Genomic DNA, 25,815 nt, shown 5'->3' with positions numbered 1-25,815 from the left:
TGTGCAGTGCTTGTCACCGTTGAAATTCTCAGGTTACATCTCCTCGAGCCTTTATTAGCTGATTTCACCCTCGAACCTGCTCTCTTATACGTCCTGGGCCCCGTTGAGAAGCTGCCAACATGAAGCTGCCAGCGGCGATTCTTGCAGTTTTTGCGTCGATAGCTGTCACCATTGATGCTACAGTGTACTTCAAGGAACAGTTTCTGGACGGAGGTGCGGTAACTTAACAATTCCACGTCTTCTTGTCCTCTCTGTGAATGGTCGTGTTGTGAAAGTGGCTGCCTCAACTGTCTTTAAGCTGTGTCGGTCGGTTTATATTTCTGATATTTGTCCTTTTTAAAACGAAAACGTTTCTTTAAAAATAATCTCACTGCATTCATTTAACCCGTTATAAAAGGCTAGGCCACGTTATGTCCAATAGTCAACCGAGAGGTAATGTAGAAAACTAACGTTAGCTAAAGTAACGTTAGCAATACAGTAACGTAAATGCTGTAATATTATTGTCATAATGGAATGTGAATGCAAAATGAATGCATTAGCTGGGACCCTCGTATGCGAATTCAAGTATTCTTTCACTTTTGATATCGCTCTGAGGCGTATTGAGGGCTTTCATATGGAATTCATTCAGATCGTGGTGCTGTTTGAACGCTTTTCTGTTCAAATGAACTAAACGCTACTTAGTAAATGGCCTCAATGTGTTGAGTCAGTTCAAATAAAAGCAGAACTTCGAAGGAAAATGTAAAAAAAAAAAAAAAGCCGTTAGTACCTAGAAAATATTTTAGTATTATAAACTATTAAAATGTGCACTAAACCAGTATTGGTTAAATTTCGTCTTTTATTGTGAAGTCTTCTTCAAACTCAGTGCAGCAAGTGTGTGTCTGCAACAAGCGGTGTGATAGATGTATGTTGTAATATTGCAGTGTAACGACTAACAGGAAGAGGCTGTCAGTAACCAGTTGAGTTGGTTTGCTGCGTTTCAGAAGGATGGACGAGCCGGTGGGCCGAGTCCAAGCACAAGTCAGACTACGGCCAGTGGAAGCTGACCGCTGGGAAGTTCTATGGGGACGCAGAGGCTGATAAAGGTAATTCATTTTTTTTTTTTATTCTGTCATTGATGCATATCTGCGATACTGACCGATGCTGTGTTATCATGCAAATGTAGGCAAAATACGTTTTGTGTCTATGACCTGCTCCAGGTACAGCCACTACAAAGAGAAGGAATCTGTTTCTAAAGTATGTGCTGAGACTAGATCAGAACTGGAATAACCTGTCGGGGGGGGGGGGGGGGGGCAAAAGTTTGCCCCGGCCCCTAGTAACACCCCCGACTCTTAATGCTTTGGGTCCTGTTTTCTGTGCTGGAATACTCCCTGACCCCATGTTTACTCATTTGCATTTTACAAAGTAATCCTGGAACTTTTGGGCTCCTGGTGCAGGCTTGGTTATGTCCTTAAGCACTACAGTAAGACACAGAGTGTCTGGCATATACATATTCATGATTCATCTTATTTAGAATAAGAAAAAGCTTTGAGCGCTTGTCGCCAACGGCTGTTCACTCCTATTTTTCAGGTCTCCAGACCAGCCAGGACGCCCGCTTTTACGCCCTGTCGGCTCGCTTCGAGCCCTTTAGCAACGAGGGGAAGCCCCTGGTCGTCCAGTTCACCATCAAACATGAGCAAAAGATTGACTGCGGAGGCGGCTACGTCAAGATCTTCCCCTCTGACCTCGACCAGAGCAACATGCACGGGGACTCTCAGTATTACATCATGTTCGGTGAGTCACGCAGAGGCCTCGATCAAGGACCACAACTGTTTGAGGAGAGAGAGAGAGCATTGATGCATTTTCAGATTCAGCTGGTTTGAAATGTAGCTGTGACTGAGCTAAAATATTCAATTCAATAAATAACTTATTGTCTCCAGGGCCTGACATCTGTGGATACAGCACAAAAAAGGTTCACGTGATCTTCAACTACAAGGGCCAGAACCACCTCATCAAGAAAGACATCAAATGCAAGGTAGCTACTGCGTAAAGCCTGTTTTGAAAATTTTTTGATTCCTGTGAACATGAATTTAGAGATTCTTGCTCTCTCCTAAATTCCCCTTCACCCCGTCTCTCCAGGATGACGAGCTGACCCACCTGTACACGCTGATCCTGAATCCGGACCAGACGTACGAGGTGAAGATCGACAACGAGAAGGTGGAGTCCGGCTCCCTGGAGGAGGACTGGGAAATGCTGCCTGCAAAGAAGATCAAGGATCCAGATGCCAAGAAACCCAGCGACTGGGATGACAGGGCCAAGATCGACGACCCCAATGACACCAAGTCTGAGGTAGCAGATCAGGCCCCCTTTCTTTGTGTGGGGGCCCCGGGAGTTGCTCAAAAGTAATTCAGATGACTCCATAAACAGGATTCTTAGAACAGGCCCCTCAGTTTATTTTCAGACCCAGCTAACACTTCCCTGAGGCAGATGGAGAGATTTTACCCAAATCTAAACCAAATGATGGACTGAAAAATGCAGCATAGTCTGCTCACGTTGATCAGGAGGTATAGCAGTATATTATGATCAACAGGTTTCTGAGCCGATGGTTCTTTGTTAGACAGCTTTCACAGTATTGTGCGACAAATGTCTCATTATAGATGCCATTATAGACGTGATCATGACGACGGCTATAAAAGAGTATGTTGGCATCTATAATGAGACGTTTGTGTGAATCTATAGCGCCTCTTTTTGAGATGATAAACTGTGGTTCGAGAAAATGTTGCTAATAGTTTAGCTTAGCTTTCTATCCTCCTCAGCCGTCACGGCAGCTGCACGCTCACACTGAACACTATTAGAGATGGAAAGATGGCCCACTGTTAGGCTTATTTTCTGTAACCATGTAGCATCAAAGCTTGGTGGAAATAGCATGATAACTAGCGGGCGGCTGGCTACTGAGCTGCCTTGCTCATTCCGCCAGGATTTCGTGCTACAAGAAATGATCGGATCAAAGTTGTCACTTATCTGGCGATAGCGATGTGCTTATCTACGCTGAGACAAGAGTGTGTGGATGAAGCATTAAGTTGTTAAATTTGACTCATTTAGCATTTGGCTAGTTTGCTGCTAAGGCCACCATGCTTTCATGCTAACTGTTACCCTGGTTACAGAAAATAAGCCCAACAGCAGGCTGGTGTCAAATAATCAAGCTAAGCTAATTTAGCTTTACATGTACTGGGCCCAGGTCACGTCCCTGCTTCATGATGTGCACAAATAGCATTTCATTTTTACAATTTCGGACTTCAGTGGTGACTCTGTTTCTGCTGCCTTCCCAGGAATGGGACAAGCCGGAGACCATCCCTGACCCCGATGCCAAGAAGCCTGACGACTGGGACGAGGACATGGACGGAGAATGGGAACCTCCCATGATCACCAACCCAGAGTACAAGGTGCGGCTTTTATAGGAGGGCAGGGCTGGAGCTTTTTATAGACAAAATGATTGATCACCATTTGAAATTACCGGTGTTATTTTAGACTTGGGTTAAGTGAAGACATTGCTTCCACCATGGACTTGATCTAATAACCTGTACCAATCACTAGTTCTAACCTCTCTTGTGTCGCCTTTGCAGGGCGAGTGGAAACCCAAGCAGATTGAGAACCCTGACTACAAAGGGGCCTGGGTCCACCCTGAGATCGACAACCCAGAGTACTCCCAGGACGCCACCATGTACAAGTTTGATAAAGTTGGAGTACTGGGCCTGGATCTGTGGCAGGTAATGATTATTACTCTCCCAATGAGTTGTAACAAGGGAGTTGCCGAACATACGTATACAGAAAGACTTGTGATGTCGTTGAGGAATTAACGCTCGTATGATTGGCGTCTTTGTTCAGGTTAAATCTGGCACCATCTTTGACAACTTCCTGATCACTGACGATGTCAAAGAGGCAGAAGAGTTCGGGAAGGAAACTTGGGGAGCTACCAAGGTAGGACTGTAGATCAATGCTGTATGAATTAAATAGCTTTTGTGCTCAGTTTTTTAAATGTCAAATAATGACAAATGACTCATCATAAGTACCCGGAGCTATTCAGTTGAAAGTGAAGAAAAGCAGCCCAAAGTTCACGCCCACCACTGCAAAGTAGGGCTGGGCGGTATACCGGTTCAACCGGTATACCGGTTTTAATTTCCTGTACGATATGAATTTTTCATATACCGTCATACATGCATAGCCGAAACAACTTTTGTCGCTCTTCAACAGGCAGCAAAATATATTGTTCGCCCCTGAAAGCGCTATGGTCGGAGCTAGTTTTCTTAAGTGTATTGAGAGGGAACCCTAGTCATGGTCATAACTCTATAACAACAATTAATAACCCACAACTAATGCTCTTTAACAGAGTAAAACACCACGACACAACAGTTTGTGACACAAACAATTTGTAACACTAATAAATTGTACATTTATACAATTTCACCGCCGAACTGCATGCTGGGTACAGCTAGCTAACAACAGTCTGCTAACAGCTGGGAGAGGCTCTGTCGCTCCAGTAACATTACATTAATTAAAGAACAGAAAAGAGCGAAGCAGGATGAACAAAGACTGAACAAAAGGTATTTTGGTTAGACGCATATGCAATGCTGATTACCGTAATATGTGTGGTATTTGTTATAAATGTATGTTGGTACATAGAGGGTGATAAGAAGCTGTACATGGAGGGACTTAGGACCCAGGGGAATGTAGGTGAAGGAAACAGGAAGTGACGGAACGGAAGACACGACACACAAACAGCTGTTCACCGCTCGCTGGCCAGTTGACCGGCCGGTTCTTTTCGGCATTAATTAATTGATGCTTTAATGGGGGGAAAAAAAATACCGTGAAACCGCCAGAATCTTACAAAATACCGTGATATGCATTTTTGGTCATACTGCTCAGCCCTTCTGCAAAGACACTGGGCTGTGTTCCAATACCCCTACCACCATACTGCTTAGTATGCCAGACAAAGATTTAGTTTGTCTCAATACATCGTATGTTTAATGTAGTATCCCAAAAAATACCGGGATGTCCAACTGCATCCATCGGGCGTCACTGGCTATATTGATCCAACAAGCAACGGGGTTCAAGGTGCTGTGTTATGAGGAAGTAGTATGTCAGAATTAACCAGTGCATACCTTTTTACAGGCAGCTGCAGTATGTACTGAAAGCCTATGCAATTTAAAATGTAGTGTGGGTTTGATTCCTGGTAGCACTACTTCCTGCTTGGTTGGTTCTGCTCTACAAATATGTACCTGTTGCCTGGTAAAGCACATCATGAAGCAGTAGTTAGGAGTGGCGAGGAGAGCCATGTGTATGGCTCTCCAATCTGGACTGACAACATGTTAAACTAGTCCTAGCTCCCAGGACTGGCTTAAACCTCTAGGTGTAGGTCACAGGCTAGCTTCTAGTAGGTTAAGCTCGGTCTAGCGCACTGGCTAGTTCCAAGCGGGTTTACTAGTCCCAGCTCACAGAGTAGCTCCTAGCAGGTTAAACAAGGTTTAGCCTACAGGGTAGCTCCTAGAAGGATAGGATTGGTCTAGCACACAGGCTAGCTACTTGTGGGTTAAGCTAGTCCTAGTCACAGGCTAGACAAAATGGTATTTTTAAGTGAAAGGAACACATTATGTTGTACATGAAGAAAATATATTCCTCTATTGAATCCCAGATACATTTCGACAGTGACTTGAATCAAAAGTGTTGTTGACATCAAAATAGCTGCACTTGTTTTAAGAACACCCATCAAATATTATTAAGCATTGTCAACTGAAACACCAACACCTGTTCAAAACTTCAAACGGCTTGTCCTCTTTGCCCACCAGGAACCAGAGAAGAAGATGAAGGACGAGCAGGAGGACATGGACAGGAAAGTGAGGGAGGAGGAGGAGAAGAGCAAGAAGAAGGACACTGAAGGCGACGAGGAGGAGGAGGAGGAGGAAGAAGAAGAAGAAGAAGAAGAAGACGGCGAGGATGAGGAGGAAGAGGGCGAGCACAACGAAGAGACGGACAAAGACGCCGGGACAGAAGGGGAGGACGGCGACGCCAAAGGGAAGGACGAGTTGTAGAGACTGCTGTGTGCTTCTAAACCAATGAAGGGAAAATCAGAGAAAGCCCTATGGACACTGGCCTTTAATACAGCAGCCTTTTATTCAGGTGTAGGGGGAGGGGTGGAAGGTGGGGTCAGGTCAGATTTCTTTTTTTTATTGATTCCTTTGTTTTGTTTTTTTAGCTTTCAATTTGGAGAAGGGTTTACGTGTTTATTTCCCTCAGTTTGTGTGTCTGCTTTGGTTAAGAATGTTCTAATTTAATGCGACTCACTGAACGGTCTCACGCAGAGCCAATTCATTCTTATTATTGCCTTTGTTGGGATAAATCGAGGGTTTGTGATGTCTGGTTCATGCACTTTTATTCCTCCTGTGTAATGTAGTACCATTTTCTTTTTTTTTAAATGACCCCCTTCATAATTTATTCAATCATTACATTGATTCCCTGAAAACACGTCAGTTTCTAACGCTCTGATTCGGGGCATAGGTCCTTCCTGCAACTCTGTGTGCGTGCGAGAGAGAGTGAGACTGCATTAAACAAACTGTGATTCTTACAATTGCCATTTTCCTCATTGTTCTGAATGAGTGACTGCTCTGTGGGTGAACACTGCTCTGTTTCAGTGAATAAAATTGAAGCCTCTCTACAAGCTGACTCCTATTTTCAATGGTTTTGGTCTGTCTTAATGTATATACATATACCACATCCCACTGCCTTCCTCAGCAAGTTTACTTTGGCTCAGTTGTCACATGATCAAGTATGAATGTCGGTCACATGATATCGGGTGGTTTTGTGTCTGTATGAAGATGGTCTCGGCCAGTGGATGTCAACATCTTGATCTTTCTCCAGCCGTCCACAGACTTAAAACTCGTTCTTCATTTAAAGGTGCACTATACGAGATTCAGAGCATTGATATAGCGGGAAACTACTACTACCTATGTAAAGATATAGTGGAGTACTGTATACATGAGCAGAGAATGAAACAAATTAACTTTTCCCAGTGAAGTCAGAAGTTTCTAATCGAGAACGGGAAATGTCTGCTCCAAGAATAAGCACACTAGCCTCCGATTCTGCCCACGCATTTGATGTCAACTTTCTAATACCTGACACTTTTTGATACTTTATGCTGCGAACACATTTTGGCCAGTACTCAAAGTATTGAGGTTACATTTTTACAAGATCAAGTCGGCGGATGAAGCCAACAAACGAGTAACACTGGATGTCGAAATTGACGACACGTCGACTTGGATGAGAAAATTAACTAGAAAATTTCTTGCGAAATTTTGACAGTGTGGCTTCTACTGCCCGAACGACGTTGCAATACATATATACACGCCGATATTGCCAGTAGTATCGTTGCGATTCGATTGAGATATCGCTTCTCTGCATTAAGATTCATACACTTGGATTGAATCTTGTATTTGTGATGGACAGTCCACAAATGTCTCTCGTCATTTCTGTACTGGACACATCTTTGTTTGAGAAGCCTTTGGAAATGATGGGAGCTAACGCTCCCATCATTTCTGTACGAACTTCATTCTGAGCTCCATTTTAAGATTCAGTTACTCTATGGGGCTTTTATTTTGAAAGGGTGGGACTGGATGGGGGAGAGGAGACATAATCCTAATGTTTAACAAACAGGTTATTAAATGACAGGCTTCATCACAAGAATTCCAGTTTGAATTCATTGTGGGGCTTTTATTTTGAAATGGGGGGGGGGGGGTGAAAGGGAAAAGTCCTCTCAAAATCTGTAAGACCTAATGACTGTATGAGAGAGACACACACAGAGAGAGGCAAAGAGAGAGACTGAGTGAATGAGTGTGTGTGTGTGGGGGGGAGTAGGGGGGTGAAAGGGGAAAAGTCCTCTAAAATTATCTAATACCTGAATGACTGTATAATAGAGAGAGAGCCAGACAGATAGACAGAGAGAGAGACAGACAGACAGACAGGTCTAACAATGTCTTTGACTGAATATCTCCAAGTCATGTGTGTGTGTGTAGAGAGACAGACAGAGAGAGCGTGCCTGCGTGCGTGTGTAACTGGTTGCCATGTTGAGGATGCACCTGGTTGGAGAGGCAGACTGATTAAGAAACGTTACAGTAAACAGTGATTTTGAACAAAACCCCTGCCTCCTTTTAACAAAAAGCAGGAGTCTGAGTGCCAAAATATGGGTACCATGAGAAAGATAAGACTCTGCCAAACGCGGTGATGTGCTTTTTATGTTTGTGGTGTTAAAAAAGTTGAGCTCCAGAGTAGGGCTGCATAATTAATCGAATTTTAATCGCGACTCCGGTATTAGTAGAAGAGTAGAGAGACAGACAACAGAACAGAGAGCAGACGGTCATTTATATTTTGCTTCAGGTGAATAAGAACCGTATAAGTTTTATTTTGATGCAAAGACGTGTACATTAGCTGGAATGTAGCACAACATGGATGTGAAAGCAGTGCTCTGTTGATTTAATTGTGGGTAAAAAGTGTTGATACTATTTAATTGTTGGAATGCTGTTAAGCATTCCAACTATTGTTCTTCGAATCTTTATTGTTGGAATGCTGTTAAGCATTCCAACTATTGTTCTTCGAATCTTTATTCAACTTCACTCAACTATTTCTTCCATACGTTTTTTGAAACTCTTCATTTTTTAAGCTACAGAAACCGTTCAACTATCAAAATGTTCAGCTCTTTCAGCTCATGGGTGCTATATCTCTTCATATTTATAATCTTTAAACATTTTAAATTATTAAGCTTTTTGCAATTTTTATTTTCAATGGGATGTCTATGGAGACATTTTTCAAATCCTCTTAAGCTTCTTCAACTTTCAAATCCTTCTACTTCCTCATACGTTCAGCTACAGACACCATTTAAACTTTAAAATGTTTAGAAAACCCTGATCTATTGCCACATGATTCAGCTTTTTGATATCTTTTACACTTTTTGAACTGCAGCAATTTAACTTTTATGATTTTTTCAGTCCTTTTCTGACTTTATAATGGGTGTGTATTGCGCAGCTTAGAGTGCGTGATGTCACCGCTAGAGTGAAGAGCAGCTTGAGATTCTTGTGAAAAAAAGATTTGTCTTTTGCCACTGTGTCTACAATCTTCACTCTTCATGCATAATTTCTGGATGTAGAAGTAGCTAATCTTGTCCTTGTTGTAGACAAATGACTGTGGAATCCCACAGATTTACACATTTGGCACAGAAGCCTGTAATTGAGACGAAAACCAACTTTCTGCTCCATAGAGACCAATGTTAAATTTTGCTTCAAAAACATCTTCCACAGAACACGGTACCCCATTTCTAGATCGCCAGTTAAGCCACATTTTTTACACTACAGACACAATTTTTACAGGATCTGTTTCTCAAGTCATCCTTCCTCTCATTTATTAATATCGGAGCAATAGGAGCTACGGTTATGGGAGTTTTGAGGATTTGTTTGAGAGGTGTTTTCCTGTTTTATCTCCATGAAAAGGCTGCAAGGACACAGGTGTTTCTGATTAAGCTAATTAGTGATGTTGATAAACACACAGACTCCCAGACACACACGCACTCCTCTCTCTCTCTCTGTGTCTCTCTCTAATACAGTCATTCAGGTCTTAGAGCTTTTTACAGGACCCCCCACACTCCATTTTGAAATAAAAGCCCCACAGAGTGAATTCTAACTGGAATGCTTGTGATGAAGCCTGTCATTTAATAACCTTTGTTTGTGTGTTTCATACTTTCTGATTCTGTCTCCTCCTCCTCTCTCCCCCACCCAGCCCCACCCTTTCAAAATAAAAGCCCCATGGATTAACTGTATTTAAACGTTAAACTCAAAATTAGGCTTTTTTGTTGAAATAATGAATGCTCTTACTAATACTGCGACAATTACTACTACTGCTGCTAATATTTCGAGTATTACTACTACTGCTACTACTACTATTACTGCTACCATCAATATTATTACTACCACTACTGCCATTACTTGTACTACAACTGCTATTCATGCTACTACCAGTACTAATATTTCTACAGCTATTAGTACGACTGCTACTAGTACTACTACTACTGCTATTACTGCTAATTCAAATACTGCCATTACTAATACTGCTACTACTACTACTGTTATATTAAATACTACAACCACTACTACAGCTATTACTACGACTACTGACACTACTACTTACTAATACTTCTACTACTAATGATACTTCTACTACAACTTCTACTACTACTACTACAAATATCACTACTGCTACTACTAGTACTTATTCTAATGCTACTAATACTTCTACTACAACTACAACTTCTAGTACTACTACTACAAATATCACTACTGCTGAAATGTTTTAAGCTACAGAAACCGTTCGAATATCAAAATGTTCAGCTCTTTCAGGAGAGGGTGATATGACTTCATATTTGTAATCTTTAAATTCTTTGAATTATTAAGCTTTTTGCAATTGTTTTTGAATTGGAATTTCAGCAATGTTTTTTCAATTAATTTCAGCTTTCAGCATTCCAACGCATTTTCAGCAGGAAATGCATTTTCTAGTTAATATTTTCCTTCTACGAGATGCACTGTGATAAGGACCAGTCTGATGCAAAGATTTGTACATTAGCCAGAATGTAGCACAACAATGGAAGTGGAAGCAGTGTTCTTGTTCATTTAAACGTGAAAGTGCAATAAAAAGATGTCCCTAAAATTAATGAATAATCGTGATAAATAATCATGATCTCAATATTGATCTAAATAATCGTGATTATGATTTTGGCCATAATCGTGCAGCCCTACTCCAGAGCAATATACAAAACTGCTACCGTCTGCTTTCTTTGAGAAATGAGTGGTCAGATTTAACATGGAGTCTAATGGACCAGTTGGTTGGAGTTCATGTCGCTCTGCGGCTCTTTGAGCCAAATGTGTAAGTCCGTTGGATTCCACAGTCATTTGTCTACGACAAGGACACGATTAGCTACTTTTCCATCCAAAAATTATGCATGAAGAGTGAAAATTGTGGAGTCAGTGGCAAAAGACTCTCAAGCTCCTCTTCACTCTAGCGGTGACATCACGCACTCTAAACTGTGCAATACACACCCATTATTAAATCTGTAACAGACCCAAATTTTCCTGAAACTTAATCTGTGATTTCATGAAAACTGTGCTAGCTATCAAAATGTCCATTTGGCTCAATAAAGTCCAGCGTTTTGTCTACGTTTTAAACTTTGAATCATTTTTCTACATTAGAGTATGGCTACTCAATATGGACCCAAAGTTAAGTGTTTTTTTTAGCTCTCTTCGCGCCGAAACCGCATTCAAGTGAATGGAGAAATTTTGCTCAGTTTTTCGGGATTTTCGGGAAAACCGCTGGGCGAATCTCTTATAAAAGTCATTGCACACCATTCCCGATCAGGCCGCACGTTTTGATGTATTTTTGCGCAGGTGTTGGCACGCTGTGTAAGGAAAAGCACGGCAAACTTTCTGGATTAATAAATATTATTATTATTAAGCCCGATGGATTATATACAGTGTGCTTTGGCACAGGCAGTTGTACTGCCTTGTGCCACAAAGCCACACTGAATTAATTCATGTTGCGGTGCAAGGTGGGTACTCATTGAAAGGCCAAGTTTTAACCAAAGTATCTGGTACAATGGAAGAGGGGGAAATTATTTTTTTTATCAGCATCTCTGTTTACTAATATTTCACTGAGTTATGCAGAGTCTAAGATGGTATGAATAAGGCAAGATAAGTATGTAAAATAAATTGAATAAGTGAAGTTGATGCTTAGCGCGGAAGTCCATTGTTTTTACACATAAAGGTCAGTACTTCTGTAAAAAATACGAGTCTGATAATAAATATGCTGTAGGTTGCGCTATGTGATGTGTAGAATCCTGTGGTTTGTTTTAGATGTTTGTTTTTTATTTGCTCATTTATCTCCGCCCCCCTCTCCACGTTGGGATATTTCCGACAGCACGTGAAGGCGGCAGTGTGTCGTGCCTCTTTTCGGCAGTAGATGGCGCCTACCCCCCCCCCCCCCTCCCCGTCTGCTCCGCGGCTCTGAGACAGCTGAGTCACACATACATCTGATTCAGTCCTGTGCGAAAAAAGAGCGGCTACAGGCGACAAATTGCCGTCAGCTCTCTCATTTTTGACCCCAGCCGCCTCTAACACTGCACCGCAAGATGCTGACGATAACACTGAAGACCCTCCAACAGCAGACATTCAAAGTAGAAATAGACCCAGAATTGACGGTGAGTAATGTTAGAAGTTACCGGGGCTGAAGTAAACACGGTGAGGCCGGGGGAGGCAGGCAGAGACTGTAGCATACGGGGGTCGTTAGCTAATGTGAGAGATAACACTAGCCGCAGTAGAGGCTGCTCAACTCTTTAAAAGAGATAGTTATTTAGCTTATTTTAAAAAGTCACGTTACGTATATGTCACACAAATTTGTGGCGGTCAGATGTAAGCAATTCTGCTGCGGGGTCTCACTGTAACTGAGTTCATGTGGGGTAACGTAAAGGTAGCTTGTGTAAGATCGGAACTGAGCAAGTTTCCCTTCAAAGTAAAAGCATAACACCTGTAATGTAATGACACGCATATCAAAGCCCGCCATACGCTCTCTAGAAATACATTGTAACCAAAGTTATGTTTTCGTTTGTCAAACAGTACAGTACAATGTATAGTCCGTATTCCACTGGTTGCCTATACTCTTCTTATTGGTGTCCCTCAGATGATTTTATAACGTACGAGCGGCATGGAGGGTTTATATTGAAAACACCGACCGGAAATAATCTTTGTACTTTCTTTGAGCTTGACAGTGTTTGACTTATTTCAGTCTCACCATGAATGACGATGCAATATTGTAAACCTCCTCCTCTCTGTAGTTATGGTAATTACCGTTAGTAAATCTGTTTTTTGGAGAAAAGAGCGAAGACCTTTTAGAAATTTTCTTATCATAATAGTAAATAACATACAGTACTTAATGTTAGGCGTATTGTGCTAGTAATGTACCCTGGGAAGTGATTTCATGTGACCCATAATAACCAAAAACAGTACACACCATAGTAAGTAACATTAAACTCTAATATTAGGATCGCATGTTTCGGTTGAAACAAATTATATATATATATGTATATATACTGTATATAAAAACAAAAGACAAAAAATGTATACATAGTGAAAATAAAAGGTAAGTTCAATTGACACAAATGGATTCACAAAAAAAAGCTTCAGTACGCAGACAATCTGATTTAAGAAACTATATATATCTTAACTTAACATAACTTTTTGCCAACAGCTATGGTAATCTGATTGTTTCTTCTATTTATGTTGTTCACAGGTTGAAGCCCTGAAGGAGAAAATCGAGAAGGACAGAGGGAAAGATTCATTTCCTGCTGCAGGACAAAAACTAATCTATGCAGGTGAGCCGAGGATGACTTTGAAAGAGATACAGACGAAACAAAACACATTGAATTATCATATTCTGTTACATCACGGCCCCACAAACTGCCTGGTGTGTTCTATTGGCGAGTATTTGTGAAATGATATATGGGGACAACTCAACACATATTTCTGTCAACTTTTTACTCTTTTACTTTTAACTTTCAAAATCATTGATCAAGGTATATATGTATTGTTACAACAGCAGCAGCTCTTACAATCCCCCTCAGTTGTGAAACTACCCTAACCAGGCTAGTTTTCAGAAGTGGACTATAATATTCATAACTATGTTTTCATGAGTGGATAATCTCCTGAAATTAAAAACTGTTCTTTGTGTCTTCGTTACCTTAGAATGAGCGTTTCAGATCTACATTTTTTTCTATCTATCTTAGCTTCTTATTAATAAATCCTGTCCAGAATCTTTTCTCATTTGCGATTTCTCCTCGAATGTCACAGGCAAAATCCTAAACGATGACACCGCGCTGAAAGAGTACAAAATCGATGAGAAAAACTTTGTGGTTGTCATGGTTACCAAGGTTAGTGTCTCTTTTTTATTTATTGTTAGCCAAGTCATACTCAACTCTGCTGCCATGAGTTTTCTTTTAACAGAAATACTGTTTCTATTCTCTTATTATTTCCATTTTTTTAACTTTCAATTTTTCTATTAAGCTAACGTCAATGGTGCTCAAGACTTCCTCCGTAGACATTTCACATTAAAAGCCTCCGAGCAGCTCAAAGGGCATTCCATTCTACTCGAAACACTACAGGAAGTACGGGAGTTTCTACAACCGCTGCTCAACAACGGTTGCAAAAATTGAAAAGTAGAAGGGATTAAAAACAATTGGCGAATTAAAACAGTGTTTGTGTTTAAAAAGAGAAACACAGTGGTGAGTATTGTCACAGCACAGGTAGTTTTGGTAGTACGGCTGTACCCACAGGCCACAACTTAGAGGCCACTTCAAAGCTGTGAATTTAAACATTCTAAATGTGTCCCAGTTTAATTCCTGTTGCAGTGCCTTGTTAGCTACTGCATTAACAAACATTGCAACAGGAAAAACAAAGGAGGCCATTCAGAATGTTTACGTTGTTAAGTTCTCTCCACTGGCTGGGCCCCACAGCGCTGCATGTTTCAGTTCATTTAGCTTAACCTCTTACCATCCCCCACTGTCCACCCAATGTTTGGGTCGATGCATTTTATTACACAGATTTAGTGCTAATTTGAAATTTTTTTTACCACTTGAGAATTGATAAAAAATTGTTTCCAAAATACCAAATTAAGACACAGAGACCTTGAGGAACACCATAGAAAAAGTCATAATTTGTTATCAATTAGATGACGAGCATCCCTTTGCTAAAAACCCTTGTTGTCGATATACCTAGCCGTACATCTTGTGAATTCACCAGGTCTCCAGTCTGTGCTCGGAAAGTTTCATGAGGCTGTGAGTGTCCTGCAGGTCACAACAGGTCACTGTATAAGTGACGTTACATTTCACAGAATGGTCTCACTACAATGACATTGCTACTTAGGGGACCAACATCATCACACATGAATGCAATTCAAAGACTGTTCAGGGATTCCAGTGTGCAGAAATATTTGAATACACTATTTTAGAATAGACGAAAACAACCCATTTTATACTGCATGCAAATAACGGTATGTTTTTTGCCCAACACTGCGTGGGATGGACATAAAGTCGCCGTGTCTGTAAACGGGAGGCTCGTGGGTTCCCGCAGAACCCATTTTTATTTACATATCTCGAGGTGGGAAGTTACGGGACCCCTTTGAAAATGGCAATGACATTTTTTTCCCTCACCAAAAGTTAGCTGAACCGTGTAGTGTTATTTAGCCTCCTTCCTGTCAAGCTGGCCCTAACCCTTACCATAACAGGGTTGGTACCAGTAGATTCCTTCGGTCGTCTAGTATCCTTACCAGCTTTACACCTGAGCCGGCTGCAGCCTCTGGAAGACGGTCTGGTTATCACACATTGTCCGATCTCAGGATCTCCATTCTCTACTGTCGAAAACCGGTGACTGTGACAATATGACGTGACTCTGTTGTTGTTGTTGTACAGATGGAATTCATGCTGTGGAAATGTACTTTTCACTGACTCTACTACTTGAGATACTTCTACTAGCTTCATAAGCACTATGATATGCATATGACAGCTGTTTTCAATTTGTCTATGTATATTGTATCTGTGTCTTTCAAATAAACCAGAAATACATAATAAATACACGTAATTACAATTTTTTTTATCCGACCTTATAAGCGACTAGGCTTTTTGTTCAGCCAGTATTTGAACACTAGCTTTTTTTTTTTTTTACTTACGATAGTAGTAGTAGTAGTATGGAAATATTACTTGGGAATTTGCAAACTTACCAGCCAGTTGAGTGAACTGAACAATGCAGCGCTGCCACCTCTGGTCATCACATCCGCACTACAATGATCCATTCTCAAATGTCTTGACAGCCTAAACCAGCCCCACCTCCTCAAGCGGCCCCACAGCCAACACCACAACCGGCTGCAGCTGCAGCCCCCCCCTCAACACAAGGGCCCTCCACGGCAGTGTCTGCACTCAAGCCCGCCCCACAGTCGGTCCCTTGCTCCGAACCCCCGCTCCCGGTCCCAGATAACACCCCCCCATCTTCTGTCGAAGCAACCGCAGCCCTCGACTCTAACACGACCCGAGACTCGGCCCCAGACTCGGCTTCAGCTGCCACTCCGGCCTCTGCCCCGGCCCCAGCTCCCGAGGCTGCTCAGACAGCCCCGGCCTCGGCCCCTGCGGACCCCCCCACCCCTACTACCCAGCCAGAAGAAAAGCCGAAGGATGACCCCGAGAACGAGCCATCCGACCCTTCAGAAGTCCTTTCCACTGCTGCCAGGTTGGAGGAAACCTATGTTTACGTCTACTGTTTTGTCTGGTAGTCCGAGAGATGGCCGAGGTTAGCTAGAAAAGCTTGTGTTTTGATCACAGGAACCTGCTTTAGATGATTCATTTCTTTTGAACAAGTTCTTATGGTATGAAAATACTTAAATGCAGCTTTCTACAGAGAGTCGGGATCCGTGTGTGTCTTAAACGGATATACTTTGGTTTATGACTAAATACCTGCAAAACTAATAACATTCCCATCAGCCTCAGCCGTACTTTGTGTTTGATTCCAAAACAACAGCATGTGAGCACTGCCACTAGCAGTGTGTTAGCATTACCAGCCTCACCGAGCTAGCTGATAATGGATGCTTACTGTAATTGTATGTATGTTCTTTCTCTCAAAGCCTCGTCGATGAACTGGGTCTCCTTGAAGAAGCAGCGTCTATACTGGGTAATGCACCTCTGATTTGATGTCCTGCTGTCTTAACAGACAAAATACCACTGTATGGGTTATGTTTTGCTTTGCCTTTTGTTTTAAAATGTATGTCACCGCTTTACAAATTGGCCGTGGCCCACAGGGGGATGGTTCATGGGGCTAGGGGTGAGCCTGTATACGGATCTGTTGCATGTATATGGGGACTTACAGTAACCAGGTTACTACAGTGCATGTAGATGCGTTCTTTTATCTACCTTACCTGTTTTTCTCTGAGTAACCCGGTCACTTAAGTGTGTGTTTACGTCATTCATATCAATTTAGATTCAGACATTTAGTGTCACAATCACTCAGGTGATTGTTTTCTGTGCAACCATTGTTCTGGGAAGTACCAGCTGCTAATGCAGCATGAGCTTTCATGCTACAAATTCACCAAGATGTTAACTGCCCAACACTGCGTAGGATGGACATAAAGTTGCCGTGTCTGTAAACGGGAGGCTCGTGGGTACCCGTAGAACCCATTTTTATTTACATATCTCGAGGTGGGAAGTTACGGGACCCGCCTTCCCAGGGCTCAAGTGAACTCACCGTTTGCACAGCCTTGTGGGAAATGTAGTGCCATAACATAGTACACGTTTCTAACTAATTTGACCTCATTCGTCCCTGCCCCTCCCTCTCCCGTGGTTTCCACAGTGACGGGTCCAGCCTATGAGAACCTGGTCTCGGAGATCATGTCCATGGGTTACGAGCGGGAGCAGGTAGTCGCCGCGCTCAGAGCCAGTTACAACAACCCAGACCGAGCAGTGGAGTATCTGCTCACGGTGAGGATTGAACCAGCCCAGGCTGGGGGGCTGGGGGGCTAGGGGTTCCATTCCCGCTGTATTCCAGAGTGTGAAGTCAATGTTTATGCACTGCAGGGTATTCCAGCCGAGGCCAGTGATCCACCACCTCAGGAGCCAGTTGGACCCAGTGCTCCATCCAATCCCCCCGCTCCTGCTACGCAAGAACCCCGACAGCCCCCAGCAGCCTCACACAGTAAGAGCACACATTTACACTCTATTGATGCAGATATATGACTGATTAGCTTAACTTTACTCAGGAATATGTTTATTTTATTGACATTTTAGATTTGTTTCCAGTGAGATATTATTGAGTTTATTGGTGACTTTGCTGTTGTAAATATTTCTGTTGCTGCACAACACAACAAATTAAAATATAAATATAGTCTATTCAGTTTCAGATTTTTTTTTCGTGGAAAATAACCAATAAGAGTTTTGGTAAGAGTAGTAGTATTGATTAAATCCTAACGATACCCAGCCACATGGACCCCTGCTCCGGGGCCAGTACTCGCACATGGTCCAGGAACTGTTGGGGGGAGTTTGTAGTTCTGTATGCGACTCACTGGTCAACAATAAACTACATTCACACAGTAAACAGCCCGTTCACTGTCACCTTTAGATAGAGGGATCTGACAAAATAATCTCAATCCAGGGCCTGCTTCCTACCTGATTCTGGAGTTTAGTCCCTATCAGAGTGTAGTGTTTGTTCAGTTGGCTTTGAGTTGGCTCTTGTCATGGTGTGACGACTGAACAGCAAAGAACAGTATGACTGACTCCGTGTTGGTTGAAACACAAATGCACAAAATGGACTTTTAGTTCCTGTGATCTATTTGGTTGAAAATTACATTATGCTCCTTTTTATTTAGGGTTACGTTACGGCTAACTTCTCTTCATAGTTAGCAAAGGAAAAACAGGTTATTGAACCGACGTTAACAACACTACTTTCACACTGCGGCTGACCAAATTTGTTTTTGTTCTTTTTGGCACACATGTGACTCAGATTTGTCTTTCACAACAGTGTGAACAGCACAAATCACATGGACTCTAATCTTTTCCATTCTGATTTGGGCCACTTTTTTACATGTTTCCTAAATCAGACACAGGTCTTTTTAACAGTCATATCGGAATTCATGCCACTTTTTATGTCTCTCTAGATCACGATCACAGTCCCACCGCTCCTGGGTCCGACTCTGCATCCACACACACACACACACACACACACACACACACACACACACACACACACACCACTGTACAGAGGAAGCTTGCTCTTTGCTTCCCTTGCTCCACAAAAAGCCATACTGAAAGATTTGACCATTAACGCTGACTTCCGTGGCCTCCGTCCTCGTCTTTGTTCGTTTCACATGCAGGTCAGTTCAGGACTGTGACCAGCTCATGCTGGAATCTGATATTTGCCACAAAAAATGTGTAAACAGCCAAACAATAAAAATCTGATCCGAGCAATAGTCAGAATTGAGCATGAAGGCTTGCAGTGTGAACTTAGAGATTTATGTTTTAATATGTATGTTGTAATCTGTGATTGTCTGAACCAACAATATTTAGTTAGGCCGTGGCTGCAACCGTGATATATGGGGTTAGGGTTATTTTGTCTCCAAACGCTCTCCAGTCTATCACACTAAACAACACCGGCAGTAACCAGCGCGTCCTCTCTCCAGCAGGGCCAGCGTCCGGGAGCCTGCCTCCCTCTGCCGGTGGAGGCTCTCTCCCCACGGGGAACCCTCTGGAGTTCCTGAGGAACCAGCCTCAGTTCCAGCAGATGAGACAGATCATCCAGCAGAACCCGGCCCTCCTTCCGGCCCTTCTGCAGCAGCTAGGCAGAGACAACCCGCAGCTGCTGCAGGTACCGCACCGGCACACTCACCGATGTCTATTTCCTTTAAATGCATAACAACCATGTATATATTTAAATAATATTTTGCACTAAAGTACAAATTTAAGGGCCTTATGTGTTGAGAAAATCCTCTTTCTTCTTAAGCTAAATAAAATATTTTAAAAGCCTCTTGGATCAGCTGGAAAATGCAATTCCACAATGGTGGAACCTTCTATGGTGTAATGGTTCCACCCAGAACCCTCTCTGGAGGTTCTATTCAGAACCTTTCCACATTTTAAGCGTGCTAACAAGAACCCACTCAAGGGGTTCTACAGAGAACCCTTTTATATTTCAAAGATTGCATATGGAATACACCCAGGGTTTCATCTAGAACTCACCCGGGGGTTCTACGGAGAACCCTAATAACAATCCTGGTTCCCAATCACAGTTTCTGGTGGTGTGTGGGCTGGATAAGAACTCTTTCTCCCAAAAAGGATTCTTCTGATGAAAAGGGTTCTTCGTGGAACCCTTAGTCTTACAAAGAACCCTTGGAAAACCCTTTCTTAAAAACAAAAAGATCTTCAGAAGCAAGTGGTTCTGGGTAGAACCTCAACTGTTCAGGGAGAATCCGTGTGGAACTTTTATTTCTAAGAGTGTAGAGACTGGGAACACGTATATTAGTTATTTGTAGTATTTACATTGTATGTATGTGTGACTTACAGCAAATCACGCAGCACCAGGAGCGTTTTGTGCAGATGCTGAATGAGCCACGAGCTGGAGACATGGCAGGGGAGGAGGCCGAGGCCCAGGCCCAGGGGTCCCCACAGACCAACTACATCCAGGTCACCCCCCAGGAGAAGGAGGCCATTGAGAGGGTCAGTTACCTCCTTCTATTTTGGTCAAAGTGTATGGTGTGCAGTCACCGAGCTTCGTGATACATAAGTGAACCGTCCCCTAGGTTTTATTTGTTAAAATGTGGTGTACTCCTATATCTTGTTGTGTCGTGTTTACATGTTTGGAACTAGGTTGATTTTTCTGATGTTGCGCAACGCTAATAACAGCATCAACCAATCACGTTGTGCGGAACAGACATATTCAAGACGTGCACTATAGTGTACAAAACAGGGAGGGTCCGTAGTCTGAACCATACGGTATATATATATATAGTGGAAGTACTCATCGTGACGCCACTGATTGGTTTGTGGATTGCAGTTTTGAAGCCTCCAGTTCAGCATTTTGGGTGTTGCCATCTTGGTTTTTTGCAACCAGTGAGCGGAAGTGACCATATTTGGACTGCGAGGGAGTGACATAGAGACCTGTCCATCACAAGGCAGCCCTGCCCTAAAGCATACCCTTCTTTATGGTCTGTTTGACACTAAATTAACCATACGTTACTAAATGAACATCATGCTGTTTGAAGAAGACTTGAAACTAGAGATTCAGACCATAAACTCATGTTTACAATGTTTACTGAGGTAATAAATCAAGAGAAGAGTAATTTTCTCATAGACTTCTATACAATCAGAGGAGTCGCCCCCTGATGGTCAGTAGAGAGAATGCAAGTTCAATCAGAGGTTGAAGCCTGGTCTGGACGAAGACTGCAAACTTTATTACTCCTTTCAACTTTAATAATAAATAAATAAAGGCAGCGCAGACCAGATCCTCTCCTGCTGTTCTTACCTTTCACAATAAAAGCCTTAGACGTATTCACTGCCTAACTGTTTACCAGAGGAAACTTAAATTCCCTCAGAACATTTCACTAAAAGTAAACTCAATAAAGTAGTTTACAGTAGCTTTAGGTTATACAACTGTTTACCTCAGACAGAGTGCCAGAAGCTGTCAATAGGATCCTGGTATTTGGTCTTCTGCCTGTGCAAATCTATTCAAACCTTTTTATGAAAAAAATAGTGCTGGGCAACGATTAGAATATTTAATCGCGATTAATCGCATGGATTTTTTGCGATTAATCGCATTGTTATGGCAAAGTTCAATAATGAATTCAAAAGTAGTGTATTGCGCACTTTTATTTAAAAGTACTGCTATATGAACAAAAGGGCAATAATATTTGGTTTGCAAACACTTATTAAAACAAATAAGGTTATTTTTAACAGCAGTATTCCCTTTACACGATCATATTTCTTATATTACATCATTCTTATATCATATGTATATTTTCCCTTTAACTCACAAGATGCAGCATGTTTTATACTAAATGTAAATATAATTCATACTTTGTTGGCATCTTATTCTGAAAACCGGATGTTCGTCTGAAGAAACCGGATGTTGTCTCACGTTAATCTTTCCGCTAACTTTCAACTTTCCTTCGCTCGCTCCCGACCTGTGCCGTTTAAATGCGTTCACCGTGAATTTCAGCATATAGGTGCACTAATATGTAAGTGTCTGCTGAGTTGATCGCAGCGATGTCCAGTAGTCTCCACGGAGAGCAACAGCTGGTGCACGTTGTAACGCCGTGTATTCTAACCGGCTGCAGTTTGTATCCACACGCTGCATCAACGTAGTCTGCTGAAGACTTCCTCCACGGACTTTCAAAATAAAAAAATGCGTTAACGCGCTATAAAATAATTGTCGGCGTTAATTAATGAATGCGTTAACGCGATAATAACGCGTTAACTTGCCCAGCAGTAGAAAAAAAGTATGAATAGTTTTGATGCGGAATATTTGCAGAGCAAAATTTTGTTTTGTTTATTCATCTTGCCCCTGGTGTGTAAAGGCCTTAACTGTCTCAGACACAAGTGTGTGTGTGTGTGTGTGTGTGTGTGTGTGTGTGTGTAACATGAACATGTGCGTTGTGTTCCAGTTAAAAGCGCTGGGCTTCCCTGAAGGCTTAGTCATCCAGGCCTACTTCGCCTGCGAGAAGAACGAGAATCTAGCCGCTAACTTCCTGCTACAGCAATCATGGGACGACGAGTAGCCAAGCATCACCTTGACGCGTCGCCGCTCCCCAGAGGGCCGCAGAGCAGGTGACTACACGAGGTCCACCGGGGGAGGAACAAGAGAGGACAACTGTTTTTCACGCCGTGGGACTGTGCGTCTGATGCTGTGGGTGAGGACGACGACGTGCCGTTCAGAAGTTCGCTGCGCTGCCTCCCCTCCATACAGCCGTGATGATAGTCACAGCAGCTCGGGCCGAGCTGCTCCTCACTGCTGCTACCATTACCGCCGCCGCTTGTGCCGAGTGATCACGCCGAGAGAAGTCCTGCCAGGAAACGACGCCAACGGTCTGCATCACCTTTACATAAGGAAGCCCATGTCCGCCAGTAAAAAAAAAAGAAAGAAAATTAGATGAAAACCTAGCCTTGATAATAAAAATATCCCATGGTAAGTCATACTTCTGAGATACGAAGTCAAAATTGTGAGATAAAAAGTCATAGATTTGAGATAAGAAATCAAAAATGTCACATTTATGACGTAAGAAGTAATAATTATAATTACGAGATTAAAATTTTGTAATTATCAGAGGAAAAAGTAAATTCTGAGATGAAAAACTTAAATTGTATTTTTATTTTTTCTTCAAAACGCGGCAATGGGCTTCCATATTTACAGGCCAACGGGCTTTGGTTTAGAGGGTTTCCTCTGCAGTCAGCTCACACACGCTGCCTGCAGAACATGTGTTGAACTCATAGATTGCGCACACACACATACACACACACACACAGTGTGTACGCTCCAGAATGTATCTGTCGTGTATAAATACATGACAAACCCCTCCATGTTAGGTTCACCCGAAAAATGTGATGCAAACTGTTGACTTTGCTGTTTGAGAGCTAGCATTGCTTTATATTAAAGTTCAGGTCGGATCATTTCAGCTATTCTGCTTCTTTTATCCTTGGTAAAAAAAATGTAAACCGCTGAGCTAACACAAAACCTGGTGGTGTTTTTACATTTCATTAACCATGCAGATGTGTTTCTGTGGTTCTATCCGAGGGAAATGTCATCTGCAAGAGTACTGAATACGCTGCTGGAGTATTTGAATGTTTGCCGCCCATTCCTGCCATAATGCAAAGTCAAAATGTTCAGATAATATCTCCTATATTTGACTTTTCAGGGTTAGGTCATTTTGACGTACTATCTTGTTTTTTTTATCTTCCTGTCATTATTTTTGACTTACCCCATGAAAAAACATTGCTTTTACATGCACTGGTAAATTTAGATATTTTGGACTATATGCTTCCACAACATGTCTTCTTTCAGACTTGTGGAAAGAAAACAAATATTTTACCACTTTGTCTATTTGTGTCTGCAGATTTCTCCTCAATGTACCAAAAGTTATCATTAGATAATTCCTAATTTCCATATTCAAACATTTCAGACAACTTGTAATTCAAAAAAATACTCATTGTCGGCAATCAACTGGGAAGTTTCATGGTGAAATCTTTTGGTTGTTTGTTGAAGTTAAGTGTCAAAAGGCCATTTTCTCTTAATGAGCCAGAAATCTCCACTTCACCAGCACTTGCACACACCAAACGTTTCATTCTTCTGTTTTTACAGAGGGGTTTGTTCGTATAGCATTCATAGCCTGATTCATACAACATTCTATTTCTAAAAAGATGGAGAAAATGTATTTTTTAGACTGTTGACAGTATTTCCTTATCTATAAGGTGAAACAAAGAGGTATCTATAATTCTCTCTGTCAAAGCCTTTGTCTCTAATATGTCAACAAAATGAAACAAGAACGTTGAACCTGCCTTAATGTAATTAATGTTCAGATTTGTGTTCTGGAAATGTATGAAAATTAGCACATATTTGATTAGATAATTTGCATAACCATTTGCATATTTCAACTTTAAACATTTCAGAAAACTTTTAATACAAAAAAAGAATTACCTTAATGCAAGTAATTAACTGGGAATGTTTTGTATTAGTTACATTTTTTAACCTATAGTAGGGTGTCTCCTGAAAACCAAAAAAGAAAGAAAAAGTTGTTTGGTATATATTGATTTTGACTTAAGTCAGTATTTCACTTTGGGTCTTGTTTTGCTTTAATATGAGTAAGGCAAAACCAAACATTTGATGTAGTGTTTAACAATTTTGAAGTAGTATTTAATCATTTTTACTTAGTAAGACAGAAAAGAAAGTATTTTATTTCATTATGTGTGACTCACCTCGAGTATATATTTATTTTTATTATTCTGAAGTTATTTGTTGATCTTTAAAAAAAAAATGGCAGAAATGGGCTTCCAAATGCAAATACAACGTTTGGTCAAAAACACCTTGCACTCTATTTTGAACATCCAATGAGTTGGTTGTGCAGTCACACATCAGGTATTCTGATCTCTTGTCAAGGTTCTGTGTGCTGTGGTGTTGTGTTTTGTAGAGGACTCAAGTCCTCATGGTCTTTCACTGTGGAGGGCCTGTCTGTTGGGTTATTCTGCAGATGAAAGAATTTGAAGTGCCACATAGCATGCTTTGTCAGCTAAATATTTGACTTTAAAAAAAATCAAAGTTGTGTTCTTTCTTAATATTTCATTAGCTTGAATGATGAAACACTTGCTACTTTCAGACGATCCGTTTCTGTTCCATTGGTCGCATCTTCTATGCATCTTAAAGCAGTCAGACTTGGAGCCGCTGCTCCTTCATGCCTTATGATTGTCAAAGACTTGAACGCTTTTCATTTCACTGATGGAGTTATAGTTTACAATAAAGTGTTTTTGGATATTTCACAGACCAGTGTCAAAGGATCGGTGATGATCACCATAACTGTTTAAATTATTGATGATTATTTAAGGTGGTTTAAAGGTAATTTGAATAAGTGCTTGAAGCCAAATATATATATATATTTCAGCTTTTAGCATGTACTTTGCTGTCTCTTCTTTTACTTCTCTTTATTGTGTTTGAACTGGAACTGACTGGAAGTTTTGTATTATAATGTAAATGTAGTATACACACTGAGTGAGAAAAGGCACTTTACTGTGATAAATGCTGTTCTTTAGCTGTTGCATGTTGCATTTGGTTGCATGCATGTGTTGCGGAGCTATTTATAGCATGGCAGCAGGTTGGAATGATGAAACCACCAGTGTGGTGTTGCTCTGGTATTTTATCCATTTGTTCTTTTGGATTTATAAAAAACACATATTACAACTTTAAAAACACCAGTTACGGTTTTGCGGAATTGTTGTGAAAAACTTTTGTTAAAGCATTGTATAAAAATAAATGGCTTTTAGAAAGTGGGTGATAAATTGTGGTGTTTTATCATGACTGATCTAAGTGAATGCAAACCTCACATATTTCACTGTTGGGTGCACATATACGGTTAGTTTAAGAAATAGAGTCTGGTTTACTGCTGTATTAGTTTACATGCAACAGTGTGTATCATAAACATCACACATCTTCACAGCAGAGGTACAAGCTATGAATAAACGTTTTTTGAAGTTAA

The 25,815-nt window shown here is 41.4% G+C and overlaps 1 protein-coding gene across 1 annotated transcript; it reads left to right on the top strand.

The window, feature by feature from the left end:
• LOC142935057 (uncharacterized) lies at nt 1–25,815 on the top strand. Its single transcript, XM_076079148.1, has 19 exons — nt 1–213; nt 981–1,082; nt 1,567–1,770; nt 1,917–2,011; nt 2,116–2,325; nt 3,306–3,419; nt 3,600–3,743; nt 3,862–3,954; nt 5,820–6,059; nt 12,167–12,259; nt 13,348–13,429; nt 13,905–13,984; nt 15,919–16,331; nt 16,723–16,769; nt 17,445–17,572; nt 17,669–17,786; nt 19,276–19,451; nt 20,144–20,296; nt 22,240–25,815. Exons 1-19 carry the CDS (start codon nt 120–122, stop codon nt 22,351–22,353), a joined length of 2,700 nt encoding a protein of 899 aa, XP_075935263.1. The 5' UTR covers nt 1–119; the 3' UTR covers nt 22,354–25,815.

This window comes from Anarhichas minor, unplaced genomic scaffold, assembly GCF_050575085.1.
Source record: "Anarhichas minor isolate MPS153535 unplaced genomic scaffold, ASM5057508v1 ptg000071l, whole genome shotgun sequence".
NCBI lineage: Eukaryota > Metazoa > Chordata > Actinopteri > Perciformes > Anarhichadidae > Anarhichas > Anarhichas minor.
This window is presented reverse-complemented; position numbering and strand designations above follow the sequence as displayed.

What these genes read in the sequence shown, in the direction of transcription:
- LOC142935057 (XM_076079148.1), top strand. Translation starts at nt 120, where the DNA reads ATGAAGCTGCCAGCGGCGATTCTTGCAGTTTTTGCGTCGATAGCTGTC. An exon ending in GGAACAGTTTCTGGACGGAG is followed by an intron (nt 214 to 980) that starts GTGCGGTAACTT and finishes GCTGCGTTTCAG; the next exon opens with AAGGATGGACGAGCCGGTGG. An exon ending in CCAATGACACCAAGTCTGAG is followed by an intron (nt 2,326 to 3,305) that starts GTAGCAGATCAG and finishes CTGCCTTCCCAG; the next exon opens with GAATGGGACAAGCCGGAGAC.